General features: G+C 40.3%; 1 protein-coding gene across 1 annotated transcript; it reads left to right on the top strand.

The window, feature by feature from the left end:
* Positions 1–76: 76 nt before the first annotated feature.
* LOC136259646 (alpha-L-fucosidase-like) lies at positions 77–27,844 on the top strand. The gene is made up of 9 exons (XM_066053131.1): positions 77–494; positions 10,614–10,720; positions 10,773–10,903; positions 10,955–11,088; positions 11,146–11,243; positions 11,290–11,422; positions 17,612–17,697; positions 27,304–27,388; positions 27,436–27,844. Exons 1-9 carry the CDS (start codon positions 157–159, stop codon positions 27,731–27,733), a joined length of 1,410 nt encoding a protein of 469 aa, XP_065909203.1. The 5' UTR covers positions 77–156; the 3' UTR covers positions 27,734–27,844.
* The last annotated feature ends 60 nt before the right edge of the window (positions 27,845–27,904 follow it).

Genomic DNA, 27,904 nt, shown 5'->3' with positions numbered 1-27,904 from the left:
TTTGACGTCAAAATTTCCTTGCGTACGGTATATTATTGGCTGCGGTCAGTTGATGGGTAAGGAGTTGGAATGTCGGTTATGCAATACCTATAAATTATCATGTGATTGAGCTGGTGTGATTAGTGCGGTGGCTAAGGCGAGGGCTAATTAAGGTGCATGATGGCGAGTTGGTTGGTGACACTTTTAGTTGTTGGGACGGTGACTGCTGATTATGAACCAAATTGGGCGTCTCTGGATGCTAGACCATTGCCATCGTGGTACGACGAAGCAAAATTTGGAATCTTCCTTCACTGGGGAGTATATAGTGTTCCCAGCTTTGGAAATGAGTGGTTCTGGGAGCAGTGGCAAGGAGCCAAACCACAGAAAGCCTTCGTGGATTTTATGACAGAGAATTACCCACCAGGATTTTCGTATCCTGAGTTTGCCCCAATGTTCCATGCGGAATTGTTTGATCCTGTTGCATGGGCTAAACTATTCTCAGAAGCAGGTGCTAAGTAAGTAAAGAAATAAGTGGTTACTGTATATTCGCTTTAGTAGTGTGGTGTAAAACATTACAGGGAGTATAATGGTCAAGATAATGGTACGGTATCACTCAATGCAGTGGTACAAGGGTGGAATAGTCCTGTAGAGCCATCTGCGACCAGGATCAAGGTTTTTGATCGACGACAATATACCTTGTTCGCCTTAAAAACAGCCTTGATTGCTTGATAATTTAGCACATACTACTCGTTTCAACACTTTCTAAGACATCTTGATCGCTTGATTCAGTGCTAATTTAACCCTTGATTGTTTGATTTTTATCCTGGTTGCAGATGACTATTGGTAGTGACTACCCCTAGCCTTGTGGTAACATGTACCTAATGTCACAGTAGTTTCATATTCGCAGGGTACGCATGCTATTGGAGAATGAATTTACTTTGCCTGAGGTTTGTTGAAACTGTCTTTCTAAATGTGTTCACTGTACAAAATTTGAACCAAATTTCCAAGTAAATTACCACATAAAAAAGCGAAGTGCAGTTATGTACAATTTGTGTAATGTACATCCAGCAATTTTGAAATAAATTACAAATATATTTCCGACCTTTCAACTCCTGTCAAAGTGGTGAGCAAAGCGGTTTAGAACTAGGGTTGAATGGTTTACCAGGAGAAATGTCTCATACAGTATCAATTACTCCACTAACAGTACCCAGTGTGCTCGGTACAGGTGGCGAGTCTGGTTTCAAACCATGCTATGCTGTAACAGGTGCATGAACTGAACTATTTATTACAACCTTACAATTACATACCTCACTCAACTATTCTACCACTGAACTCTTGTTTGACATTGGGAATATTTCAAGTTAAATTTCCACATTTCCATCAAAGTTTCCAGATTTCTGATTAAATTTCCACATTGCTGAAATTAATTTCCAGCCACCATCGACAATTTTTCTATAATTGAAGGACCTCTAGAAGTGTGACCACATTGTCAGGAGTAGGGAAAAGAGTAGTGTTCATGTTGATTTGATCAGTGCTCACAAAAATTGTGTGGGCACAAGGATTTTGACATTTTGGTAAGTATGATAGAAGAATCTCTGGTAGGTATGATAGAAGAGTCCCGCAATGTTTATATCAACAAATAGACATATATATTGTTCATTCTTTCTCAAGTTGAGCCCAAAAGTAGCATTTTAACCTGGCTGATGCCCAAATAACATACTGTAGAGTTGGGTTGTTAAGTACATGTGCTTATAATTTTTGGAGACTCTTGTAAGAATCATGCTATCTGTTTGGCCATAGATAATATATGTGTCTGGAGGTATATATTATTTATGGTTTGGCACACATGTCTAATAAATAATTATGGTATCTTTTACATGGAATCACTATATTGTACACCATGCCAGCGCATAGGTATATTTGACTCCATTTCTGGGTGCAATCCTTCATGATGTACAAAAAGCTGATTTGCTGTATACAGTGGAACCTCGATTATTCGAACGCTGATTAACCAAACACTCGATTATCCAAACACCAAATCGACTGCTCAATTAGAGTTATTTGTCCACAGGTATATGCTTTATTAGAGTAGTTGAGAAAGCTCTGTATATAAATGCATGGATATTCGATTTTATGTACTATTCGATTATATGAACACCTTTTCCCCAATTAGTTCAGCTAATCAAGGTTCCACTGTACATAGTGAAGGGAGACCTTGAGGGAGATGGGAACACAACCTTTATGTAGCATTTTACACCTACTTGGTAACACAATTGATTATACCAGACTCGGGGGCAGGTCCAGACTTTTGGAAAGGGGGGTTAAAGTGAAATGGTATGACACTACATTGTCTGTTTTGGTAAGGTGAGACAAAAAGAAGGTCATAGCCTACTGACAATAAGTGACTGCTCTATTATTAGAGTATCTCGATCTTTGTGTATATATATATACCCCCTGTATCCACCACTGGAGTGTGTGTGTGTGTGTGTGGAGGGGGGACATTTGTCCCAGATACCCAATGCTGGATCTGCCATTGAGACTGGGGATGGCATAAGCTGAATTTGGCCAGAAACCTTGTGAATAAGTAAATACAGTGGAACCTGTGTTAATGGTTATCTCTATTAACCGATCACTTTTGGACAACCATTGTCACGATTTTCCTTATATTTTCCCATACCAATGTACTCATTGTGGTCTGTATTAAGCAGTCACGTATAGCAGCCAGTCAAAGAATTTGCCCATAAATGACTGTATATGTAACTTCAACTCACATACAGTGTAACTCTCATCATATCACCCTTCAATAAATACTATAAAATCAATCTGGCTTCAAGCAAGTTCACCTGGCAGAGGGAAAAATTGGCAAATGGACCTTAGTTAGCAAAACAAAATTTGGCAAATTATTAGCAAAGTGCATGCTCTTGTTTAATTAATTACCATGCTATACCTGGCGTTCCATGCCTGGCATCTAATATTCAAGACTATGTAGTAATCAACTACAAGGCCAGACTATAGTCGACCCTCTGTACTAGTGGATACAGTTGCACTCATGTTGTGTCTAGACTTGAGGATACCACATGTTCCCAGTAGTCAATGGCACTGGCAGAATTATGCAATGGCCCTTAGCATTGCAAAGTTACTCAAGGGACTGCTCAGCAGCAGATTAGTATGCTTTAAAATATATAGACTTGAGAGGTGGCTGTTTTCCTCATAAATGATATTTTTAGTTGGGAAAAGATTGGCATTGAATTAAGAAAATTTGGCAAGTTGATGGTCATTTACCTTCACAATGGAGTACTGAAAATTTGACGGTAGTAAAATTTTAACTTTACATGAATAAATTAATATTTTAATTTTATGAAGCTTGGACTATTAGCACGCCCTTTTTGTTTTTTAAAAAAGTTTTTATTTTGGCTCATTAAAGCATAGCATGAGGGTACCATACCATGTCCACTGTATGTAAACTACCTGGATGCCCATAATAGGAGAATAATTTACACTGTACTTGCACAGTGGAGGATAAAGAGTGGGATTCATATGTTATCAAGGTTGGAAGTTAGATAATTCATTGGCACCCAGTGCCAGATCTCGGTCGCTCGCAATTTGTTGGGAGGCATGATTTTATATCAGTTTGTAGTGGTCCTCAACAGTATACCTTCAGTTGGCCTAGTGGTGAACACAGATAATCATTTGCTGGTACCAAGCTATACTGCATGCAGCATGCATGAACAAAAGTAGTAGACGTAGCAGAAAACTATTAATTTATGGTTGTGGAATGAAAGCCTTGAAAACTCTGTAGTTTCGCATTTTGTCTTCATTGTGAAACTGGATGTCTTAGTTACAGATAAATTACTCACTTATTCAATCTAAATTCAGTTGATGTCTGGCATCTCCAGCCTGGCACAAGAATATGGCAACTTATTTCACTGCTTGATTTTTCCCAGATTTTTTCATGTGCCTTTATAGTTAACTAGCATGCATGGTAAAGATGCTTTAACCCTAATTCTGTCCTTGAAGTATAATCCTTACTTGTGTATATACTGAAATGATGTGATCATGCAGGATTAGCTGTGATTGTGGGATTGAATTCTGCCAAACAACCTGTGATTGTGGGATTCAATTTTAATACATCAACAGTAGTTTGCTTTTTTTACTTTCGTAAATGTAGCAATTAAATAACACTATTAAAAATTGCTATATTAGCAAAACTAAAATCAAACTACTGTTTGATGTATTAAAATTGAATCCCATAATCACAGTTTACTTGGTTCCCTATATAAGAGAAGGGTATAGCAACTCAAGACTTTGCCAATTAGGTGGGTCTACATGCTAAAGTAGAACATATTAGTTATACCACGGGCACTTGTGCTTTGCCTGTATATGTACCACTCTGCTTGGGCAGTTCAAAGGCACCGCCAGTGCCATAATTTGTATATTGCACTGCTGCAGACCGCAGTGAGTGCATTATAACTTATAACGCACTGGTTGCGGTTTTGTAGACCACAACGAGTGCATTATAAGTTATAATGCACCGACCACAGTGCAATACACAGATATTGAACTGGCTGCGGTTTTGTGCAGCATAGCACAAGTGCCGGCGGCGAAGACCACTACAACACCTCACCTAATAGGTGGAAAGACACTACACAGATCACTCGAATTATTTTATAGCCTGACATGTAAAGGTCGATTGTGGGCCATAACGTCACCAATACGTATAATGTTTACAAGCTGCCAATGGCGATCGAAAAAGTCAACGCGGGTGGCCACAACTCTAGTCTACATATATATAAACGTACTTATACACCTTACTAGTCTGGTGCCATCTTAGCCCAGATTAAACTGTAGTCCACTTCAACAATGACTCAATAAAACAAATATATTCTAAATAATACTAACCTTTACATTCGATTGTGGTAACCAGTTTTGTCATGCCACCAGATTCGAGTTTAACCAGTGTGAATAGTAAGAATTAGACTAGTATCGTTTAGTAGTTAGGTTTTGTTTACTTAAACCGTCTATTTAGCTGCTTTTTTTCGCTCGAGAGAATCACTATGGCGATTAGTCTGGTGCTTAGTCTATATGGCACGCTGGCATGCTGAGCACTACATGATGAGAGTGGAACAGCGAATGCAGGTTAGTGATATAACCCATAGCGTACTAGCTTTCAATATCTCAGGTGGCTGCAGTACTGCAGGGGGAACGTCATCGCAACGTCAGGCTTAGTTACCCACAATCGATGTTAGAAACCTGGCCTTTATAAGTGTTACAGCTGTCTTGTGAGACTCTCCCCACCTATTAGGTGAATGGTACATAACAGTTATACAACGTGCACTCGTGCTCTGCCTGTATAAACGCACTTGCCTTCGGGCCTGACGGCCCTCAGGCTCGTGCGTTTATATCAGGCAGAGCACTCGTGGCCGTTGTATAACTATATAATAAGCACTTGCACTCAGGCCTGCGGCCCTCATGCTTGTACGTATATATCAGACAAAGCACTCGTGCTCGTGGTATAACTATTACATATACGTATATATGTCAGGTGTAAAGTATGTAGCACTAGTAGTATGCCCTATCACATGTGCATGATTACCCTATACTGACAACAAGTGAAATGAAGTTGTATATAATGGATATAATATGGCAAGCAAAGGGTACCACTCTCTATCTACATGTTGCCAGTAAAATATCCTATTGTGCAGATCAGGGTTGAAGCCATGTCCATTGCTCTCTACAGGCTTAAATGGAGCCACATCCACCAGTTGATTGGAAATCGTAGTCTAGTCTTGTAGCACCATCATCCTTCAGATGGTTCTAAACTTAATGTTAATATGTTTGAAAAAAAATTAACAACTAGGGAAAGAAACAAAGCCACCAACCATTGTCCAGATATTTGTGCTTGTAACAAAAGATCAAGATAACTCTAATTGAGCGTTCAACCACTTTTGTAGAACAGTGACATCTTAAGTAGCTACTTAAAGTAGATGCTGGTATTACGGGGCAGGGGGTAATATGGGTTGCATAGGGGTCATTCCATGCACAATCACCAAAGAATTGTAATGACCCCCCTCGGATTTTGATGAAATTTGGTGTGTATGTAGTACTTATGGTACTTATTCACCATACCAATTTTTAGCCCCCTGCACCACATGGTTTCTGATTTATGACCACAAAAATTTTGAATATTTTATGAAAAGTTGGTACGACATGCATTACAAAATCAACTGTAGCTCACCACTGTATTAATATTTTGAAATAAAATTTTCGGTGAATAAAGATAATTAATTGATCAATTTAAAAATCCATAAATTATGGGATAGCAGCTTAATTAAACTTTTCAAAAGTTGCATAAGAAACTTTGATCCTACATATTTCAAAAAGTGCTGCTTCAAATTCTTTGAATTTTTTACTGAATGATTATTGTGTCATGGTCTATTGTTGATAAAATTTTTGTGGTGGGGTCACAATGGGTTCAGGAGATATAATTAAAAATGTTGTAGCTTATAGTGAAGTATTGTAGTCTATTATTGCTTTAAGGGAGTGTACACCAGTATTAACCATTCCTAATAAGGTCATTTCAGATCTGTCTTACATAATGAAGATTTTGAAATGCAGTGTAACCTGTATTAGTGACCACCTGTATTGAAAAACCATCCTTAGTTTACGAAAGTTTAATGCATATTAATAGTCTTCGGTTAACAACCAGACACATCCTCTAATTATGAAATCAAGACCATTTGAACTCTCTATGGAATTACAAGATAGGTGCTATTATTTAGCAGCATGCACAGAATTATAGCAGATAACATTGGACAACTTATAATGCTGATTTGTACATACACAGAGGACACTTTAATTCACTTCAAGTTAAATGTGTGCATAAGCAACTTGTGAAACAGGCATGTAGCTAGTACTATTTTATAACTGTGATGATATAGTGTGAAGCAATTTTGTAGCAAGAGTCATTTCTTTCTTTGTCAAAGAGTACACACGACCACTTCTCGTCCTTGGGTCTACAAGAGTTAGAATATGATCCATTGGTATAGTGTGGATATTCTGTGGCTCTGGGTACTTGAATGAGTTTGATGGACCATGTGGATGCAGAAACGTCAGTTGTACTTTGTTTGTATCACAGCAAACTTTAAGCACACAAGCGAACCACCAATTCCCTTCATGTAAACATGTGACAAATCCAGCAATTGATTCAGGTGGAATTTCATTCTTTCCTAGAGCCACTCTCTCTTTCCTGGAAGTATGAGATGAAGAGTAAAACTTTACTTCCACTGTACTGTCTGAAACTGGCACAAAACAGTGTAGTTTTCTTGTACCAGGAATTGTCCGTGACAATTGAAAACGACCTTCCAAACTACTCAATTCTTTCCTGTAATCTTCATTGCTACAATAACCAAAGTGAGCAGCAGAAATGTTGCTACATGCCCAATCAAACAACTGACGTGCTGTCATGAGCTGATCATTGTATGGCCTTTGTAAGCTGGCACGAGCAGCAAGTCGTTTGACTGTTCCACCTAGACCATCACATGCTCCTTTTCCATGTGAAGTGGCTGAAAAATGCCATTCAGCTTCAACTCCAAAATCATCTTTGTGGTGACATAAGTTTAGGAAATTCTTCCTATTTTTGTACTGTGGTGCAGCACCATCAGAGAAATAGATAATTTTACAAGGGTGCAATCTTGCCGGCAGGAACTGTTTCAGAAAGGTGATGAAAGATCTTTGGAATAGGTGGACAGCAACAGTATCATGGTGGAGACAGTCAGAAATCACCACATAACTCAAGTGGCGTAGTTCTTCAGAATCCAGGTAGTAGGCGACAAAGGGATGTAGGGTTGCTGAGGAATTGTTCCAATGAAACCCTTGGGCAGCATCTTGTAAAATAAAAGAATAATTCTCTGAAAAATCTACAGTGACTAGGAACTCTCCCATCTTCAAAGTTGTCTTACAGTTTGCATAGAATGATGCCTGTTCTGAGGTAATAAATGAATGGGGACGCAAGAGCTCTATCTTCTTACAAAAGGTATCAGCAAATTCCTCAATAGGGGAACAAAATGTCTCTAGTGTAGATCGATCGGTGGACACCCACTGCTTATAAACAATCTGTTCAACATCGATCTCATCAAAGTGATTAAGTAGGTCTTCCTTCAAAATTTCAATCTTGGGACAGGCATCACATTCTCCTAAATAGCACCTAGGATGTGGGGGGTTACACATTGTCTTCCCCAAACAGTGGTGATACGTTGGTAGCTCAGGTATCTGCATCTCCTGGACCAATGACATCAACTTCACATTCTGATGTATTGTACACACACAAACTGAGTGAGTACCACTTGCTCCTGCTAATACACAATGTTTTGGTCTCAGCTCAGCAAACTTTGAAAACCCAATTTTGTAATTTGGGAATTTCTCTTTGAACTCACGGTACACCTGTTTTAAATCACTCAGGACCAGTCGCTTTTGAAAATGCTCACGTTTTCCCTCCTTCTTCACTGACACGAAATCCTTCTTTCCAGGCATAACACGACTAATCTCATCAGATTCATAGAAATTGCAAACAGTGGTAAATGTTTCTGGTGAAAGTGAAGGTCTGCGTGATGGACCAGGAAGAGAAAGAATGCCTCGTTCCTCTACCAGCTTCTTTGATTGTCGTGCTAAATACTCCGAGACACCAAACTCTTGCTGTATTTTTTTCACTGTCCAACTCTTTGGTAAAACTGTTAGTACTTGAACTTGCTCACTTCTTCTATTTGTTTCCCATAACTTCTCCTTTAGTTGTTGGATCATCTCAGTTCCATCATCCATAGGTGCCATTGGGATAACTGTTCGCTGCAAGGCTTCAGTAATCTTCTTAACCTTCTGTCCACAGTAAACCTTTGAACGGCTTTTACACTGAGAAAATGGCGTCTCACCAATCTCTGCTAGACATACATTAAGCGAAGATACTGTTTCTGAACTATGAAAGAACAGAGAATCAGATTGTGTTGCTTGTGAGCTAGAAGGATTAAGCTCAGAAGCAGCAGACTCAGTGACATCTAGCCAAGGTGACTCCTTACTTAGTTTCTTTCTGCATGTGTCACAAATCTTCATATCAATAGTAATATTTGGAGCTCTTTCACACATCCAGGCTGAAACAGGTCTGAGATTCTTCTTACGGCTACTCCAAGTATGGCCTGGTATATCAAATGGATTGCAACAGGACTGAGCTATGGAGACAATAGGAGTAGTCACTGCACACTTCCAATATCTAGTTAGCAACTGAATATGTTATACCTGGTAGAAAGTTGTTTGCTCACTGAAGAATCTTTGCAATGCATGTCATTGCAATTTGAACAATGTCTTGTATGACTGGAATTTTATTAGCCAGCTACAAGTATGCAATTAAGGTCTGAGTATGTCCATCTATACAAACTGGGTCCATGAGAACACTGTAGAGTTAAACTTTATTAACTAAGGTGGTTTTCAATACAGGTGGTCACTAATACAGGTTACACTGCATTTCAAAATCTTCATTATGTAAGTCAGATCTGAAATGACCTTATTAGGAATGGTTAATACTGGTGTACACTCCCTTACAGCAATAATAGATTACAATACTTCACTATAAGCTACAACATTTTTAATTATATCTCCTGAACCCATTGTGACCCCACCACAAAAAATTTATCAACAATAGACCATGACACAATAATCATTCAGTAAAAAATTCAAAGAATTTGAAGCAGCACTTTTTGAAATATGTAGGATCAAAGTTTCTTATGCAACTTTTGAAAAGTTTAATTAAGCTGCTATCCCATAATTTATGGATTTTTAAATTGATCAATTAATTATCTTTATTCACCGAAAATTTTATTTCAAAATATTAATACAGTGGTGAGCTACAGTTGATTTTGTAATGCAAGTCGTACCAACTTTTCATAAAATATTCAAAATTTTTGTGGTCATAAATCAGAAACCATGTGGTGCAGGGGGCTAAAAATTGGTATGGTGAATAAGTACCATAAGTACTACATACACACCAAATTTCATCAAAATCCGAGGGGGGTCATTACAATTCTTTGGTGATTGTGCATGGAATGACCCATAGCTTTTATTAGCGTATTAAATCCTGCAGATTTAGGAGTAAATGGATAACAACCTGTTCAGATCATTATAAACGGTGATCATATAAGTCAACCACAAATCTAATTAGGGGATAAAATAACTCCTTAAACTTGCTATATCATATAGGAAAACTGCCAATTATGTCTTGTACAAAGATATGAAGTGTATATACAAATTCAATTAAACTGTTTTATCTATCTACAGAGTCGCTTCTGCCCTTTCCATATAACTGTTACCATAATCAAATATGAAATAGACAACTTACAAGCATAGCATCTCATATTACCCAGGGTAACAGTTTTAGGTGATAGCAATGCTGTGAAGTTAAGTGTCTCAGAACTACCACCACTACTCTAACTACACTGTGAGAATGGTTGAAATTTGTCCTGGGGACAGACCACCCAAAATGGCGTGCATGTTGTTGCATGCTTCAAACTCCACCATGTTGTCTCTCTGTATAGTTTGTCGATTCCCAAATAAAAGAACTGAAGTAATCACATTTTTTGTCTAAAAAAATGTAGGTATATTGTATTGACCAGCAAACATCACGAGGGGTTCACCAATTGGCCATCCAAGTACTCATGGAACTGGAACAGTATGGACACTGGCCCACACAGGGACCTTGTTGGTTAGTGTATAGTAGTTGCAATCATGTGTTAATATTTAATTGGTATTTATAGGTGATCTTGCAGCTGCTATACGCAATAACACTGACATTCATTTTGGACTGTATTATTCATTGTTTGAATGGTTCCATCCACTGTACCTTAAGGATAAGGCAAACAAGTTCACAACACAAGAATATGTGTCAGTAAGTTTTTATTAAAAGTTGTTAATAGACCTATTGAGCTATAAACCACAGGATGTTATGCTTCCACAATTGTATGAGATAGTTAATGATTACCATCCTGAAGTGATATGGGCAGATGGAGACTGGGAGGCTAAAGACACTTACTGGAATAGCACTGAGTTTTTAGTATGGCTCTATAATGAAAGGTACAGTCTTACAATGAATTTATATTGTGAAACACTTTGTATTTGATTTACACATAGTCCAGTAAAGGATACAGTGGTGACTAATGATCGTTGGGGTTCAGGAGATGGTTGCACTCATGGGGGATACTTCAGCTGTGAGGACAGGTATAACCCTGGTGAGTCCATTGTACTTTGAAAATTTGCCATTATTGCACTGATTAGGCAAGCTAATTAATCACAAGTATGAGAATGCTATGACAGTGCAGAAAAGTTCCTGGGGATACATTCGTAACACTGATATCAATGGATATCTCACTATTGAGCAACTGTTGTATCAGCTAGTTAGTACTGTAAGGTATGCTTGTGTGTGTGTGTGTGTGTGTGTGTGTGTGTGTGTGTGTGTGTGTGTGTGTGTGTGTGTGTGTGTGTGTGTGTGTGTGTGTGTGTGTGTGTGTGTGTGTGTGTGTGTGTGTGTGTGTGTGTGTGTGTGTGTGTGTGTGTGTGTGTGTGTTAGATGAATACTGTCGATGATCATGCAAAGAAGAGCATATACAGTGTATTAATAGCCATAAAAGTTTAACAAGACTGAAGTTTGGTGATTTAGCATATTAAGCAGTTTTATGGGGAATAAGTGAGTACATTTTGAACCACACAATAAAAAATATCCACAAAGGAATGAGGATCCTATGAGGAGGTGAAGGATACAAGATGCAGTGTTAGTTATAGCTAGGTATTGCTTTCAGTTTCAATTACTCACAGCACTTCAAACCTATCGTACTTCCCAAACATATGCACAAGTGCTTCTGATTTAAAAAATTGCTGATTAAGGGGCGTGGCAGCTGTTTTGCTTGCGAGTCTTCATCCCTCGACTTGAGAGATGAAGATTCACAATCGAAACAACTGCATGAAGACTTGCAACTGCCATGCCTCTTAATTAGCAATTTTCTAATTGTATGCACTCAGCTCATACATAGCAACGTTGCATTTGGGTAGTACCGTAGATCTCTAAATAGAACCTCCTCCTCCTCACTTCCAGATGGTGCTCTTTGATGCAACGAGCAATAGCACTGTTGACCAAAGACAAATAGGCTACAAGGCGCTTGGCTTGCTACTGAAAACCTCACCATGCAATATGACACATGAACACCTCATAACTAGAAGGGGTAACATGTTAAATACATGTGTGTGGGTGGGACTCCACTGTACCTTGTATCCTTCCCTCATACGATCTATCCTTAAGGATGTTGTCCGCACAGTGTTAACTAGTGGTACATTAATAGCACACAAGGTACCTGCAATTCTGACTTAATTGAAGGGCAGCTTTTGTAAATACTGAAGGCTTACTCAGCTTATGTTAAAATTTCTCAAAAGTGCTTCTGGAGGACTAGTTTGCAACTTTCAAAATACCAGTTACTAACACTCCCTATCTTCTTACATGAGAAATATTGTCACATCTTGTTGAATGTGCTATGTATCTTTCAGTATCTACCCTACTTCCTTAAGAGAGTCCTTGAATCCTTGATACTTTTGGAAAGGTTTCTTGGAAGTGATGAAAACTGGCTTTGGGGCCATAGTAGTGACATGAGATGTCATTACTATGTACTGTCGATAGTTAGCAACTGGACAGATACCTTGATCATCTGGCAGGGCGTATAAGATACTGAACTAGGTGGTCCTGATGACCTCAAAGCAGGACAATAGTGAAGTACACACTTGTAGGGGTCCACCTCATATGGTCCTGATCCAAGGTTGCTAGGTCTGAAAAAACGGTAAGCATTGTTCAAGGCTATTTGCTAGCTGGAAAGGAGAGCAAGAACTCTCTCAGGAATTCTACTACTGGTCTGATGTTACATTCCAAGAGTTGGAATAGTGATGTGTAGTGTAGGTGGCCGAGTATTGTACATTATTTTTATTTTACTACTGTAAAATTGGGTTGTTAAGTGCATGCGCTTATAATTTTCGGAGAAACTTTTTGTAAAAATCATACTTTTTGTTAGGCGCATACACCTAATAAATAATTATGGTGAGTGTAACATGGAATCACTACGTTGTAATAGAGTAGTTAATAGTTTGTGCTGGTCACCACGCCAGTATGTAAGGATATTTCACTCCATTTCTGGGTGAAATCCTTTGTGATGAACAAGATTATCACTATCCAGATGGCTGATTTGCTGTATACATAGTGAAGAGAGACTTCAGGGGAGGCATAAGCACTTGAGGAGACATTAATTTTTCAGTACTTTCAGTTTTTCTTGCTGTGTGTAGCTTTATCATCGCATTTTTCCATGTGCACTTATCATCCATGGTTAATTACAAGAAATGTGTATGCGCTTCACAAACAATATGCGCTTAATAGATACATGTGTTTAACAACCTGACTCTACGGTAGTCTGACAGATGTGCTCCCACCTGACAGTTATATTATCTATTCATTGAGATAGTAGAATGGAGGGTATTTAGTCCAGGGCCGGAGCCCAGAGATTTTGAGTGGTCCGGCCATCCATGGACTGCAATGGAGGTCATGCATATACTACTTCTTATTGATCTGATGTGATTTTTAGATCATGTGATACTTAACTGCATGTGCTAAGCACACACAGCATGCCAAGTTAGGGGGATCTGGGGGCATGCTCCCCAGGAAAATTTTTGAAAATAGATGCTCTGAAATGGCATCTGGAAGCTGCAAAGCCTCTTTCTCCTTTTTGTTAACATTAAGGATAGCGCTATATCCTGGTAATTTTGTACTACAGTGCCAATTAATTCAATTTCATAGCTAATTTTACTTTCAAAGTTTCAGTGAAAGCTTAGTTCTTTGAGATACAGAAGTCATTGGGTTTGTAACTGCTAATGCATGCATGACATGCTCACATGCGTGATCAATTAGCCCAATGCAGTGCAATGTAGATGACGCACTGGAACTTTTGGGTGATTTGAAGACAATTACCATAGATGTAATGGCTTAGACTAAGTAGAACAGTGGCTATATTCTATACAAAATGTTCTATTGGAGTAAATTATGATGACTGCTCTATTAGAGTATCTTGATCTTTTTTCAAATTCAAAAGTGGTCCGGCGGCCCTGTAGTGTATGATATTGCAGCCCTAAATCAAAGTTGTCTGTGAGTAGCAATTCTAACATGTCAGCTAAAAGGACTGAAAGTGCCTGTAGCACACTAGCCACACCACTTTTTCCAGGTTGAGTTAAACGATGTACGTATTCTCTTGGAGGAGCACATGGTTAACCCTTTGTGAATGGGAAATCCCTATAGGTCATGTGGCTAAGGGCATTCGACCTTCCATCACTGGGAAGCTGGTTTGGACTCATGAGGAGATCCTGGGTCATGCTAGGAGTATTGGATTGCTCACTAACATACTCAACAATTGGGGATGCTAGACTTCGTGTCTGGGGCACACATATATACTTCACTGTCTCTACCTGGATCTTGCTCAGTCCTTTCCCAGTCAGGTTTATGATGAGAAAAGGTATGGTTGATCTGGAGCCCATGGGGCTGAGAGGACATCTACAGTTTTGACTGCTGGGTCTGGGCTGTAATACTGTAGTAACAATGCATTGGTCCTGCGTGGGAATCTCACCACCATGTGGACAACAGTGACTGGTAGCTCTTGCCATTGTGATGTTGTGGGCCTGGCACCATTCCCAGATCTCTATGCCAAGCAACACAGTGGGTACAAGAATGTTCTTCCCATCTTTTTTACATGAACTACTGTTGTCCATCCATATCAGCACGCCAATATTGCTTAGCTCTTTGGCAAAGGACTGTAGCACCAGGAATGCTACCATCAACTCTTAAATATTTGATATGCCATTCTGCTTCCACTGGGTCCACCTGCCCTTGATGCCTGATATATATGTAGCTGCTAAACCTAACTTTGGCGGATCCATGACAGAGGGCTCTGCCTTCATAATAGGGCAGGAAATTATGCACCACTGGAGATCTCTCTGTGCCCCTGGGACAGGCGAACTGATGTAGGAGGCTTAGTGCCAATGTAAAAGCTGAACCATCAGATCCTGAGCTTGGATAGGGGCTAGTAGTATCAGCCATTAGTGCCCCGATTATATGTGTTAATGTCTTGATCTGTCAGTGTCAGAAGCTGGAATGCCTCTGTCTGGATTGTTTTTATCTTATGGGATGGGAGAGCCACTGTTACCTGGGCGGAATCTATTACAAATCCTAGAAACTCGATTCTTGTAGTTGAGTTTCACTTGTGAGGTTGTCACTTCAACTTATAAAGCTTATCTGGGGATGCTATTTGCAGGTCATCTAAGTAAATGATTACCCAGCTGACGCAGGAACTGGACTATAGGCTTTGTTACCTTTGAAAACACAAAAGAGCCCTAATGGTAGACACTAAAATTGTGTCTGCTCTCCTCCTTGCACCTGAAAAAATAGAAGGGAGCAGTGCTCCTCTGCCACGGGGATAGTTAGGCCCTAGATCCATTGATGTTAGCTTGGCCTAGTTTGATATAAAGAGGGAGGTTCTGCTTCCCACTGCATGACATGTGACAATTCTAAAGTCTAGCTGTAGGTCCAAAAAAGAGGGATGGGGTGGGGGGATACTAACTGGGGTTTACCAACTGGGGTTTACCATATCTCCCCAAATTGTTGATTGTATGGAGGGTGGGGGGCTTGGGAGTGGTGATGGGCAGTTGACCCTTGTCTGTGTTGTAATTTGGATGATTAACTCTGCTGGTACCCAACTCCTCTGGGAGAGCCTTTTAAAGAAAACTGTTTACTGTGTCCGACAGGAGTCATGTGTCCCTTTATCATATGGGTGATAGTGCTGTGACAGTGAAGCGACTTGAGCAAGCGTCATGTCAGACTCTACCTTGCCTTTCAATTATGCACAAAAGCCTAAGAACCCTTGTCATGACTCACTAGCATACTTTTCCAGAGAGTCATCAATGTAATGTAAGATGCTTGTTGTGATAGGAGCTCATTGGTATTGCCCATCAAGACAATAGTGCACTGTACAATGTCCGTACGCATTCTTCATCAGCGTGTATACCACTGTCGAGGATGTCAGCCCATAAGTACGTGAGAGGGCCTGTCTGCTGATTGTATGTTCCCAGCTCTGTATCATGTGATTTTGTTTGAGATAATCCAGTCTGCTTTTAGGCACCTTCATAACAGATGTACTGCTTGGGACTGGGTGCCTGATTGAATGGTGGAGCATGATGATTACTGCTTCCAAGGTTGGAGTCACTTGAGGATTAGATGCTGACAGGGGCACATCGACACCCTGCCCACCAATCCCTCTCAACTAATGCACATTGTACATCTGGGTATCTTCAGGCTCTGCATCGGACCTGTTAACAAATTTGTCACCTTCGGCAGATACCGATTCTCCCATTATCTTCATGGCCTATCAGAAATGCGTCCAGGAAAGATCATTGTAGTGTATTATCACAGGAAATTTTCTTGAACAAGGCTTGAAGGGATTAATCATTTATCATAATCAACAAGAACAAATTCAATGTCACTGTAGGAACGCAATCATCTAATCTAATTGCCATGCATGCATGCATGCACGCACGCACGCACACACACAAACCACACACATGTGATCCTACTTACAAATGTAACTATAAATAGCCTAGATATGACTATCTGCATAGTTCCCAGTGCTATTGGCTGCTATTTGATGGGAGAAGATTATCAATATACTCATTCAGGTTGCCTAACATCACTGTGCTGGCTGCTGAGATATCAGAACCCGAGTCTGGCAAGACAGTAGCTGATGTAGAGCCATTGAGTGATGTGATTTTCAAAGTGATCTTGGGAATGGGATCAGTAGCAGCTACCTGCCTGATGGTGGAAAGTGATTGATATTGCATTAGCACCTGCTGATGTGGGTGTGGTATTTCGTTGTGCAGGCTTGCTGCAAGACAGGGCACTGTGATCTACTTCCTGGTTGTGGCTACCTCTTGGGTGTGGCTACATCCTTGTTAAAAGGCAGGGCACTGTGATCTACCCTCCTGGGTGTGGCTTGCCATCATGTCCTGGGCAGGCTGGAAAATAGCTGGATGACGCTTGGCTGGGTGGCTGTGGTGGTACAGTTGTCAGTGACCCAGTAGACTACATGAAGGCATGTTGTCTTTTGATGGCTTCTTGGGCCTGGAATGGCCCTGGTGAGGGTAAGGTCTTTCTCCTGCTATAAGTCTTCTGCTGTGCCACCATCGATCAGATAACTGCTTGCAGCGTCATGTAGGAATGCAGTCATCTAATCTATTTGCCACACATGTGATCCTACTTAAAAATGTAACTATAAATAGCCTAAATATGAATATCTTCATAGTTCCTATATCACATGCTGGCGAGCAACAGAAAAAAGAACGCAATCCAGAAGTGGGGGGTTCTGTTTATTGTTTATTGATTAGCTTCAAAGTGCTGTGGGTAATGAAATTGAAAGCAACACCACTAGTTATACTGCTCCTTGTATCTGGAACCTCCAAAATACAATTAGTTGTACATACTTTATTTCACTGTAGCAAAACTTTTGTCATTTATGGTATGTTTCCTCAGTACTGGTGGCAATTTACTGATGAATGTGGGCCCTAATCATGATGGAAGAATAATGCCTATCTTTGAGGAGAGACTTCTACAAATGGGTGAGTTGAGCATGCTTACCATGTAGAAGAGTTTGCAATGTTGTGTGTCTTAAATACATAAGTCATTTTCTGGTTCATTTGAATACTTAATTGTGACCTGATCTGCAAGAATTCCAGATAACAATGCATTAAACACAGTGGTTGAAATTTTCTGTAAATCATTTGAGCACTTGTTTTACAGGTGTTATAACACCAAAAACTTTGGTATTGTCGTATTCCGTATTGTCGTATTCCGTATTGTCGTATTCCGTATTGTCGTATTCCCCAAAGCAAGAGAAGTTGAAAATCTTTGTTTTGTGTAAGTACTCCTAAAAAGACAGAAGATATGAGTGTTAGTTTACAGTTTCTCACGGATGACATATGGTTCACTATTGTAGTTTTTGCCTTTGCTTGGTCATAATACTTACCCAGTAGAGCTGGGCGGTGTTGAAAAATAGCAAACAGTATACCTTCCATAAAAAAATATCACAGTATTACTAAATATCACAGTATTAATGTAAAAGCCATTAGTATTAAAGTAACTGCTGTTTACCTCAATAAAAGCACCAAATACCCATGGTAGCTTACGAATTACCACAAACAAACTTGTTCTATTACCCAGGTGAATGTAGTTATGCAGTTTCATCTCCATAATATAAGACTGCATTTGTAAATTATATTTATTTCCGTATTATCACTATATAAATCAATCTTTCTGTCATTGGTATCTAGAGCTGAAACTTCAGTTTACAATTCATTTTGGCTGTGCCGTAGATTAAAGAAATTTAATAAAAATGGAATTTGAAACAATTGCAGATCCAGGAGCAAATACTATTATAATTTTACTCTACAGCAACAGTTAACATTACAATTGCATATACAGTATGCCACTAGACAAGCCACGTACACGTTGAGTTGAACCCTAAGAAAACATATTAAAAAAAAGTGGATATTTTTTTCTCAAGGAAATTACATTTCAGCCAACCAGATGATTAGCAGTGACAGTTTGAGTTAAGGTGTCAAGAGTGCAGTTTTTGGCTCCATTACAAATTTGGGAATAATCCAAAACACTTTATGGCTTCCCTCACTTTATGGCTTTCCTTTAGGAAATGTAAAGTGCAATTGTTGATTGGCCATACTATAATATTGTGTCAGACGAACAAAAAAAATTGAAATATTTTTACTACAGATGAGCCAAAATTCAAGGATTGTGTAATTCCATCCTTAAGTTATTAAATGTTTTTGGGGGCTCAGCTCAATGTGTACATACTATAATGTATACGCAATTAACATGTAGGCAGCTTTATTGGCTTCAAACATAGCTTACCAAGTGGAAAATAAATTGATAGAATACGAACCACATAACCATCTAAAAAGACATTCTCAATTTTATTCATATCATTGTTTCATAGGTATTAATATTTACAAGGTTATAATAATATGAAATGAAGGCTTTATAAACATTGTATTACACTTTCAAGAAGCTAAGCTTTGTGTTGAGGCTGCTATTTTGAAATTTGAGTTAAATGGGTCAAAGAATTAACACGTTGTGAACAACTTTCCTTTCCCAACTTTCCTTTCCTTTCCTAATGGGTATATGGGTGTAATACAACTGAAAATGCTTCGTAGGGTACCAGATTAACAAATTCCTTCAAAGAGAAGGAGGACATGTCCCGTACTTATCCGAGTGAAAGTGAAAGGCAACCTTGAGGCTTTCTTTCTCTAAACAATTTGCATGAGAAAACACAATGGACAAACTATAAAGCAGTTGAGAAGATACTTTTGTACATAGTGCATAATTTGCAGTTTAACATGCAGTTTAAAGTAGTTGTTAGAGCTACACTTCTTCTGAATTAATCATAGCAATAGCACAAATTATTTACATGGTTGATCAATTTCCTATTTAGTTAGAATGAATACTATCAAGAGTTCATAATATATATAAAAAGAGCTCTTGATAGTAGTAATTGCATGAGTGCCTGGTTTTTAGAAGTAGCATAACATCAACTTATTTAAAATGCTATTAACCATACAAGATCGTAGATTTGTTTGCAAATATTATTTGTTGTTAATCTACTGTATTGTTGTATTAAACTCAAGATAGATGAGGAAGCTTAAATCTGTGCTCAAGGCTTTGTTGCAAGGTGATTTATCCATTCCTGTTTACAAATGTAGGGAAGCCACCACGCTACTGCGAATTGACAACTTGGGCTGTCAGCAAAAAGAAATGGAACACAAGGAGTGCATAGGTAAGTCCATGATGTGTGCATTGTACATGCTGTGGTATGCCAAAAGGCACCTGTCGGGATAAAAAAAATCAAGTCCGTAGCCTTAGTCGTTATCGCGTTGTTTGTCTGAATGGATTGGACAGGAATTTAGTAAGTCAGTAGAAATTCCCATTGAATAAAAGGTATTAAAAATTTAATCTATGGAAGCATTTTGGGTCATACTGAAGGCACTTTTGGGTTTGGTTATACCCAACCAATACTGACAAGGCACATGTGAAGCTAACTGCTCTAATAGAATACAAGTACTTTAAATTTATCCATGGGTAAAAATTTAAAGTACTTGTATTCTATTAGAGCAGTTAGCTTCACATGTGCCTTGTCAGTATTGGTCGGGTATAACCAAACCCAAAAATGCCTTCAGTATGACCCAAAATGCTTCCATAGATTGTAACAAATTTTTAATACCTTTTATTCAATGGGAATTTCTACTGACTGACTAAATGCCTGTCCAATGCATTCAGACAAGCATAACGAGATAACGACTAAGGCTATGGACTTGATTTTTTTATCCCGACAGGTGCCTTTTGGCATACCACAGCACGTACAATGCACACATCATGGACTTACCCATGCACTCCTTTGTGTTCCATTTCTTTTTGCTGACAGCCCAAGTTGTCAATTCGCAGTAGTGTGGTGGCTTCCCTACATTTGTAAACAGGAATCATCCGTATTTTCCGTGGTGACTGGATTGATTGCAGAGGCGCTTCTCTTACTGTTCTTCATTTATAATGTTGTGAAATGGGCTGAACATACAGTAGCTGAATGTGAAGTTAATAATTGTCGGACTATCATAAACATAACCACAACACAAGCCACATAGTATATACTCACCATTACCATCATGAAGTAGGTGACAGATCCCCCTTTCCATTTCCACAGCCTGGCTGCTGTGTAGAGTTTTGGCAGAGGTGTGTATTGGCCAGGGGAAATCCCCTATCCTGCAATGACCTGCATACTGCATCCTGTGTCACAAGCAGGAGGGATATCCAGAGCTGGGGAAAATCCCAGCTCCTGGCCCAGGGAGACAACGCCATTACCCTCCAGAGTGACACACACACACACACGCACGCACGCACGCACGCACGCACACACACACACACACACACACGCACACACACACACACACCTTGCCCTTTCCTCAGTGTTCCTGTAAACCTAACACTGCACAGACTGATCATATATAAAGATTTAATTATATCCGCCAGCACATACAGCAATGTAAACTACATTACATTATACAACCATATTCTGAACTATATACGTACCTAGCTATATCATAACAACAAAAATACTTTACACACATAATAACTTAGAGTAGGATGCTAGCTGTTCCCTTGGAATTTTAACATACTGAAGGTAAGCAATACTGTTCCATCTCCCCAAACTTTTGATGATGGAGTCTTCTATTCCCTTCGCTGCTGCAGTTGTTGCAGCTCCAATTCTGAAGCTGTGACCACAGTACTTGCTTTGGTCAATTCCTGTTGCCTGTAGAGCTCCTCTCAATGCTTGCACCAGGTGCTGTCTGGTGAGTAAGCGGCCATCCTTAAAAATGAACAGTGGCCCAGGTTTGTTGCCCCTCACTACCAGATAGTTCAACAAAGAGACTACTGGACACAAGTCTGTTGACGTCTTTCCTAAATACAGTTTGACACCCCTTCTAAAGGGGTCTGTTTTTGACTGTTTGATAGTTATCTGGACTACCTGAGGTTGGGCAGGGTTATCCACTGCAATATCATTGAAGCAATGGACCTCTGAGTCAAAGGAATTGTCTGCTGGGACTGTAAACTCACCAGCTCTTAAGAACCCGAAAAAACCTAAGCAACATACTTCCCAAAGCATAATTTTGTCTGGGTCTGAACTCTCTTGGTCCCAAACTGCTTTGATGTGCCTTAAAGTATTGGGTCCAACAGGTAGCCTCTCTCTGTTCTCACCACCCTTTTCAGCTTCACTTCTCTTGATGCCTCGTAGGGTGTATTGTAGGCGATTCAAGTGTGATGCAAAGGGGTCATTGAAGCCTTCTGCAATATGCAGGAACTTCGCTGCAGATAAGTATGGTTTGATTGTACAATGCTTCAGACTACTGTCAGCCAGGTGGGCTACAAAGTAGCAGAGGACAGACTCAGATGCTGGGAGGGGCTGCAGCATAGCATCTCTACAAAATCTTAAGTACCTATTTTGTGCACTGCTGTATGAACAGCGGGTTGAATTAGCTAGTCCCTTATTAAAGTACTTGACAGTAAGTCTCTCCAAGCTCGTGACATCCAATCCACTTGATGATCCACCAGCAGCCGCCTCAAGAGAGACGGGACCCCATTGGTACCTGTTGAGCAGATGACAATTCAGATAAAAACATGTGAAGATAATGCATCCGCAAGCCTGTTTCGTGAGCCCTTATTATGCTCTGAATTCAGCCTAATTTGGTACGCTGCTAGAAAAGAGTGCAGACTTCTAAGCAAATGCATTGCATACTTGTTCTTACACCACCCTGACCTCAGTACTGCTACTACTGCAGCATTATCATATTGACCTTCCCTGCCAATCCCTGCCCCACATTGCAATTGCTAAACAATAGGAAGCAACTCTTTGACTGTAATGTGGTAATGATACCATCTTTTGGGCCAGTTCAGCTGAAACCACTCCCCTGAACATGTGTAGGCTCCGCAGCCCCATGACCCTGAAACATCTGAAGTTATGGTCTCTTACACTGGTCCCCTCACAACACCTGTCATCATGCTAACTCCATTCCATTTGGTTAGAAAGCATGCCTACCAATACAGATCTGACCTGAAGCCTCTGTTCAGTCGAATTCTATGGTATAGCTTTTTTGCAGTTGTGGATAGGTCAATCATTCTCCTCAAGAAGGTCCTTCCTGGCTGAACCACACAGCACGCATGTTGCAGTTGACCTATCAAGGACAGTAAGGCTTTCTTCTTGCAGGAACACCTCCCTGCCCAGCTCCTGATCTCCTCCTGTAACCGGTGGAGCTTCTCGAGAGGGAGTCACAGTGTTCTGTGTATAGTATCTATCTCAATTCCTAAGAACACAAGCAATGTTGATGGGCCTTCAGTCTTATGGTCTGCCCGAGGGGTCCGTCACTAGCGAAATCATCGACGATATTCGGAATATGGGCATTGTATTCCATGATATTCCATATTCCTGCATATTTCAGATTATATTTCAAATATTCGCGATATTCTTGCATATTCCATAATTCAATTGGATTCCTCAATATTCCTGAATATTCCTCTACATTCCATCCATGTATTATTTATTTAGGCTACTGGTTCATATCAAATGAAGTGCTTTTCACACAGTTGGGACGATTACGCCGAGGATTACGCAGTACGAGCAATGATGGTTAGCCGGCATGTTGCAATGGAGCCAGCGAGGAGCGGGCCATTTTATATAGACTCAATCAGTAACTGAGCTGGCCAAGACGAATGTAAGTATAACCCCTCCAGCCAAAACAACTGCTTACCAACAGAGCTACAGCTACTTTCCGCGAACCATCAAGCAGTGGAATAACCTTGGGAATAAGTGAGGAGAACAAGAAGTTTGATATAATTGACGCCCGCCGCAGATAATTAAATGATGTAATTTTATATCACGTGATAAGAACAATATACGAAAATACACGTACATATACGGAAATATGATTTGAATATATTCCATATTTCAGTTCTGATGTTCGACGATATTCCTGCCAGTGACGGACCCCTCGGGTCTGCCACTGGGACTCCCAGATTCTGACAACAGGTCAGTGTTGTTTCCAGAGCTCTGTGGCATTCAAGGGTTTCAGGGGGACCCAACAACAAATAATCATCAAGGTAGTGCATAATATGTTGCACTCCATGTGACTCAATAACCCATTGAAGGGCATCAGCTATGGCTGTGAAAATTATAGGTGCAGACCTCAAACCAAAGGGTAACACAGTGTCAATGTAGGTTTGTCAATGTAGGTTTGTCCATTCCAAGACATGCCCAGCAACCACCTGTCAGCTGGGTGTACTGGTACTATCCTGTATGCACTCTGGATATCTAGTTTAGCCAGCATTGCTCCTGGACCTAATTCCAGGATTTGTCTTACTGCATCATCAACAGATACGTAACTCAGGGAACACAGCTCTTGACTAATACCATCATTGACACTGGCTTTGTCAGGGGAAGACAGGTCAACTATGATTCTCCACTTTCCTGGTTGGTGGTTTTTTGGAATCACTCCAAACTTATTTATTTGAACTCCTGAGATTTTGTCACTAATTGGGCCAATTACTCTACTCATTGAAACCTCTTTCTCGAGGTAATCCTCCACCACTGAGAAGTGTTGCTGGGCTGATTGCATGTTCCTCTTTGCACTAACACACTGGGCCTTAGAGGGGTTAAATCCAATGTGAAAACCATTGGCAATTCCATTTAACACATAGATATAAAATTCAATGTCTGGATGGAATTGTAGCTGCTTTTCCCACTCCGAGTATACCAAGGGAGTAGTAATTCTGTTAAACACTGAGGGAGCAGCTCTCTCTGACACCACGCTATAACTCTCCAACTGTTTGAGCTGTTTCATGTAGGGATACCTCACCCCTACGTGTGATCCTGTAGAGTATTGACAAGAGATGCACTAATCACTTACAAATTCTGCATGCACAGAAACTACTTATATTTGCAAATACTGTATATAGTGCTATACATGTAAAGTCATGTTGTTATGGTAACAACTTGTACTATTTGATAAATAGCATGTAGTGCTCACAGCTTTTATGATAATTGTTAATGCAATTTGTACAATATTTCACAAATAGAATTAATCACACAATATGCTTGTCTTTTCTGGATCAACACTTCAGTGGTTCCTCCCCTCTTGTTTCATCTCAACTGAACACATGGGCCTCTTGTGATCCCCATAACACTTTGAACATACATGGTCATACTGGCAATGCTGTGCCACGCACTTCCCATTGTTCCAGGCATAACATGCCCCCCTTCTGCTCCACTTCCTACGCCATTCTCCTCCTTTCACATGCTTCTCCTCATATCCTCCTCTCATTACACTTCCTGCTGGTGCTATCCCAAATTCTGTCATTGGCCTGGGGTTACAGAGAGCGCACTCCTCAGCTAAGTGATCTGGGAGCAAACAGTTAGGGCAACACTGTCTTCTGGTACCGTAGGCTAAGAATGTGGTGGCATAGAGTGAGTCATTAAACTTTGAGAAATCTGCTGTCTCTAGCGAAGTTAACTGTTGGCGAAATGTTGTATCATAGAGCCGCCAGCCACGCCCACCACATCTTCTAGTCTCAGTTATCATAAGTGCCTGGTAAGCCCACAACTGCTTGGCTTTGCCTAGATACTTGCTACAGAGGACTGCTGCATACAGACTAAAGCAATGAAGCCAACTTAACACGTCTGGTATCTCTCTCCTTCCTGGTTGTTTCACATTAGCTGCCCCTTCACTCTCAGCTAGTGCTCGTCTGCACTCTGACTCCATATTATCACTCAACATTTCAGCCATGTCAATATAGTCTCCTCTAACTATTTGTTTGACCAACTTGGGTGGAACAACAGGCAGGGCCTCGCTGAGTGTAAATGGGGTAGTTGCTGTAGGCATCACATTCTCATCCCCTCTGGGCACAACTAATCCATCCCCCACCATGCCAGGTGTGTGAACACGGTGGTCCTGATCGAACGCTGGCAGCTGGAGATCCTTCACACTCTCCTTAGAGTGGCCTTGATCTGCACCCAATGGCCACGTGCCTTCATCTCCTATAGAGGAGAAAAAACCCACTCAGTGCTGGTCTCATACCAACAACTTGTGTCACAATAAACACAGAGAGTAGTACTTCTAGCACATAAATTGTAACTCTCCCTCATAAACTACCACTGACTCATTCTATGCATAGCTGAATACCACTGACTCATGTCATAAACAAAAAACAACACCCCCTGCTGGACACACACATACCAGACAGGGTGGCACATTCCAGGACCCAGGCCTCCTCAAAGGCACCAACACTTGGCTGGAAGGAGAATAACACTCTAGGAAAGCCACACAGCTGGCCTCAAACACTGAGACAAGGTAGACCACGCTCCTCAACACCGAGTCTTATGCTGCCTCCGCGTCCGTGGTAGTGCGTCTCGGCCTCTCTGCTTTACAACTCAGTGCTTGCTCCTCGAGCAGTGCAGCCCTCACTCGCTTCGCTGCAGAACTCTTTAACACTCATTCTAAATTCAACACAGAAATGGCTACAGCACCAGCGACCCGTGGCTATAGTACCTATATACTAAACTAAATATAAATGTCGCTTGCGTTTAGTCTGGTCTTCCTGCTGTCCTTGATTCAGAGGTGGAGGTGGAATAGTAGATGGTTTCTCCATGAGCTCTTTTAAGCCTGGTACTTCGCTGAACAGCTCCGTGAGCGCCTCCTTCATTGCAACTTTGGTCGCTGTGGCCGAGCCTGACGCCAAGGTAACTGGGTTTGGAGGGTCGTCATTCTGCTGCCGCTGCTCATCCGTCATTATATCGCTTCAACAGTAAGTTGTTTCGCTTCTGGATTTGACACCAACAGTAAACTGCGAACTGATGCTATGCTTGCGCCTGTGCAACAACTTAATTACTAGCTGTTGTATATTATCGTGTTGCCCTTGTATTTTATTCGTGGTAATGATGAGCGGCGGGTGCCACACCCTACACTGCTAATCCCACCCTGTCCTCGTTATTAACTAGCGTTAAACCTTATTGTAATGTTCACTTCAAGTCAGTAATTGATAGTTGGGGTGTGCGTTCAGTTGAAGACATTACCTCTGGTACCATCTTTTCTTTTGATGCGATATGTGTGGGTTGACCAGTCATAATAATGCTACGAAAAAGTAGCCAAAGAGAAAAAAATAGAGAAACAAGGGAGGTCGACAACATCTGCAGATATACTAGTAGACATTTAATCCCTAATTCAGTCATGGGTATAGACTGAATCTGGGATTAAATGTTCACTAGTATATCTACAGGTATAGGTTACTTCCCTTGTTCCTTTTTTCTTCTTCTATGATCCCTAATTGAACTTAAAGTTCTTGATTTTTCCTTATACTTGTTGGTTATAAGAAGTACGCAAAATTGGAATGGGGATTGCTGGAAAATATTGCTGGGATTGTAATGTAAACGACGAATCCCTATTTTGACTAGCATATTAGAACTTTATGTCCCAATAATAATATTTGTCATCATAAAGATTGGTGGTGGTTTTGTGTTACCATCCCACTGATCCCTTCTTGTTTTGCGATGTTTTCAGCAATTCTCCCCTTTTAAACTGTCAATATTCTATATAGTAGTTTTATTATCTTTTGTGTAGGATCATGGCTAAAGATTAATGGTGAAGCCATTTATAGCTCGAAGCCATGGAAACATCAGAATGATTCTATAAACAAAGATGCTTGGTTAGTTACCACTGTCATTATTTGATATTCACTGAATACTGCTGTAGGTATACTATGGATTCTACCGGGAAAATAGTGTATGCTGTCTTTTTGGCCTGGCCTGACAACTTCATCCTACAACTGGGTGATGTAATAGCTACCAATCAAACTGTGGCAACATTACTGGGATATACTGGAAGTATTAAGATTAGCTGGCAAGATGGCAATAAAGGCATCAATGCCACCCTTCCCTATCTTCCACCCAATACACCACTGCAGTGGGCTTGGACCCTGAAACTAGAATCTGCAATGCCCCGTCCTCCACTGGATGACTGGTCCATTAAGAAAGAGAATGTTTTGAAATAACACCCAGCTCCTTTTCATCATGTGGTGTAATGCTATGAACTTGCCCTATATTATTGTGTATTGTCAACCTGTACAATGCCATTAAATTATCTATGGTTATAGTAAATTGTAGTACAGGTTTTGTAACTAAACATCTCATACTCTAACCTGTTAATGATCTGTCACTGCTGC

This window comes from Dysidea avara, chromosome 7, assembly GCF_963678975.1.
Source record: "Dysidea avara chromosome 7, odDysAvar1.4, whole genome shotgun sequence".
Classification (NCBI taxonomy): Eukaryota; Metazoa; Porifera; class Demospongiae; order Dictyoceratida; family Dysideidae; genus Dysidea; species Dysidea avara.
This window is presented reverse-complemented; position numbering and strand designations above follow the sequence as displayed.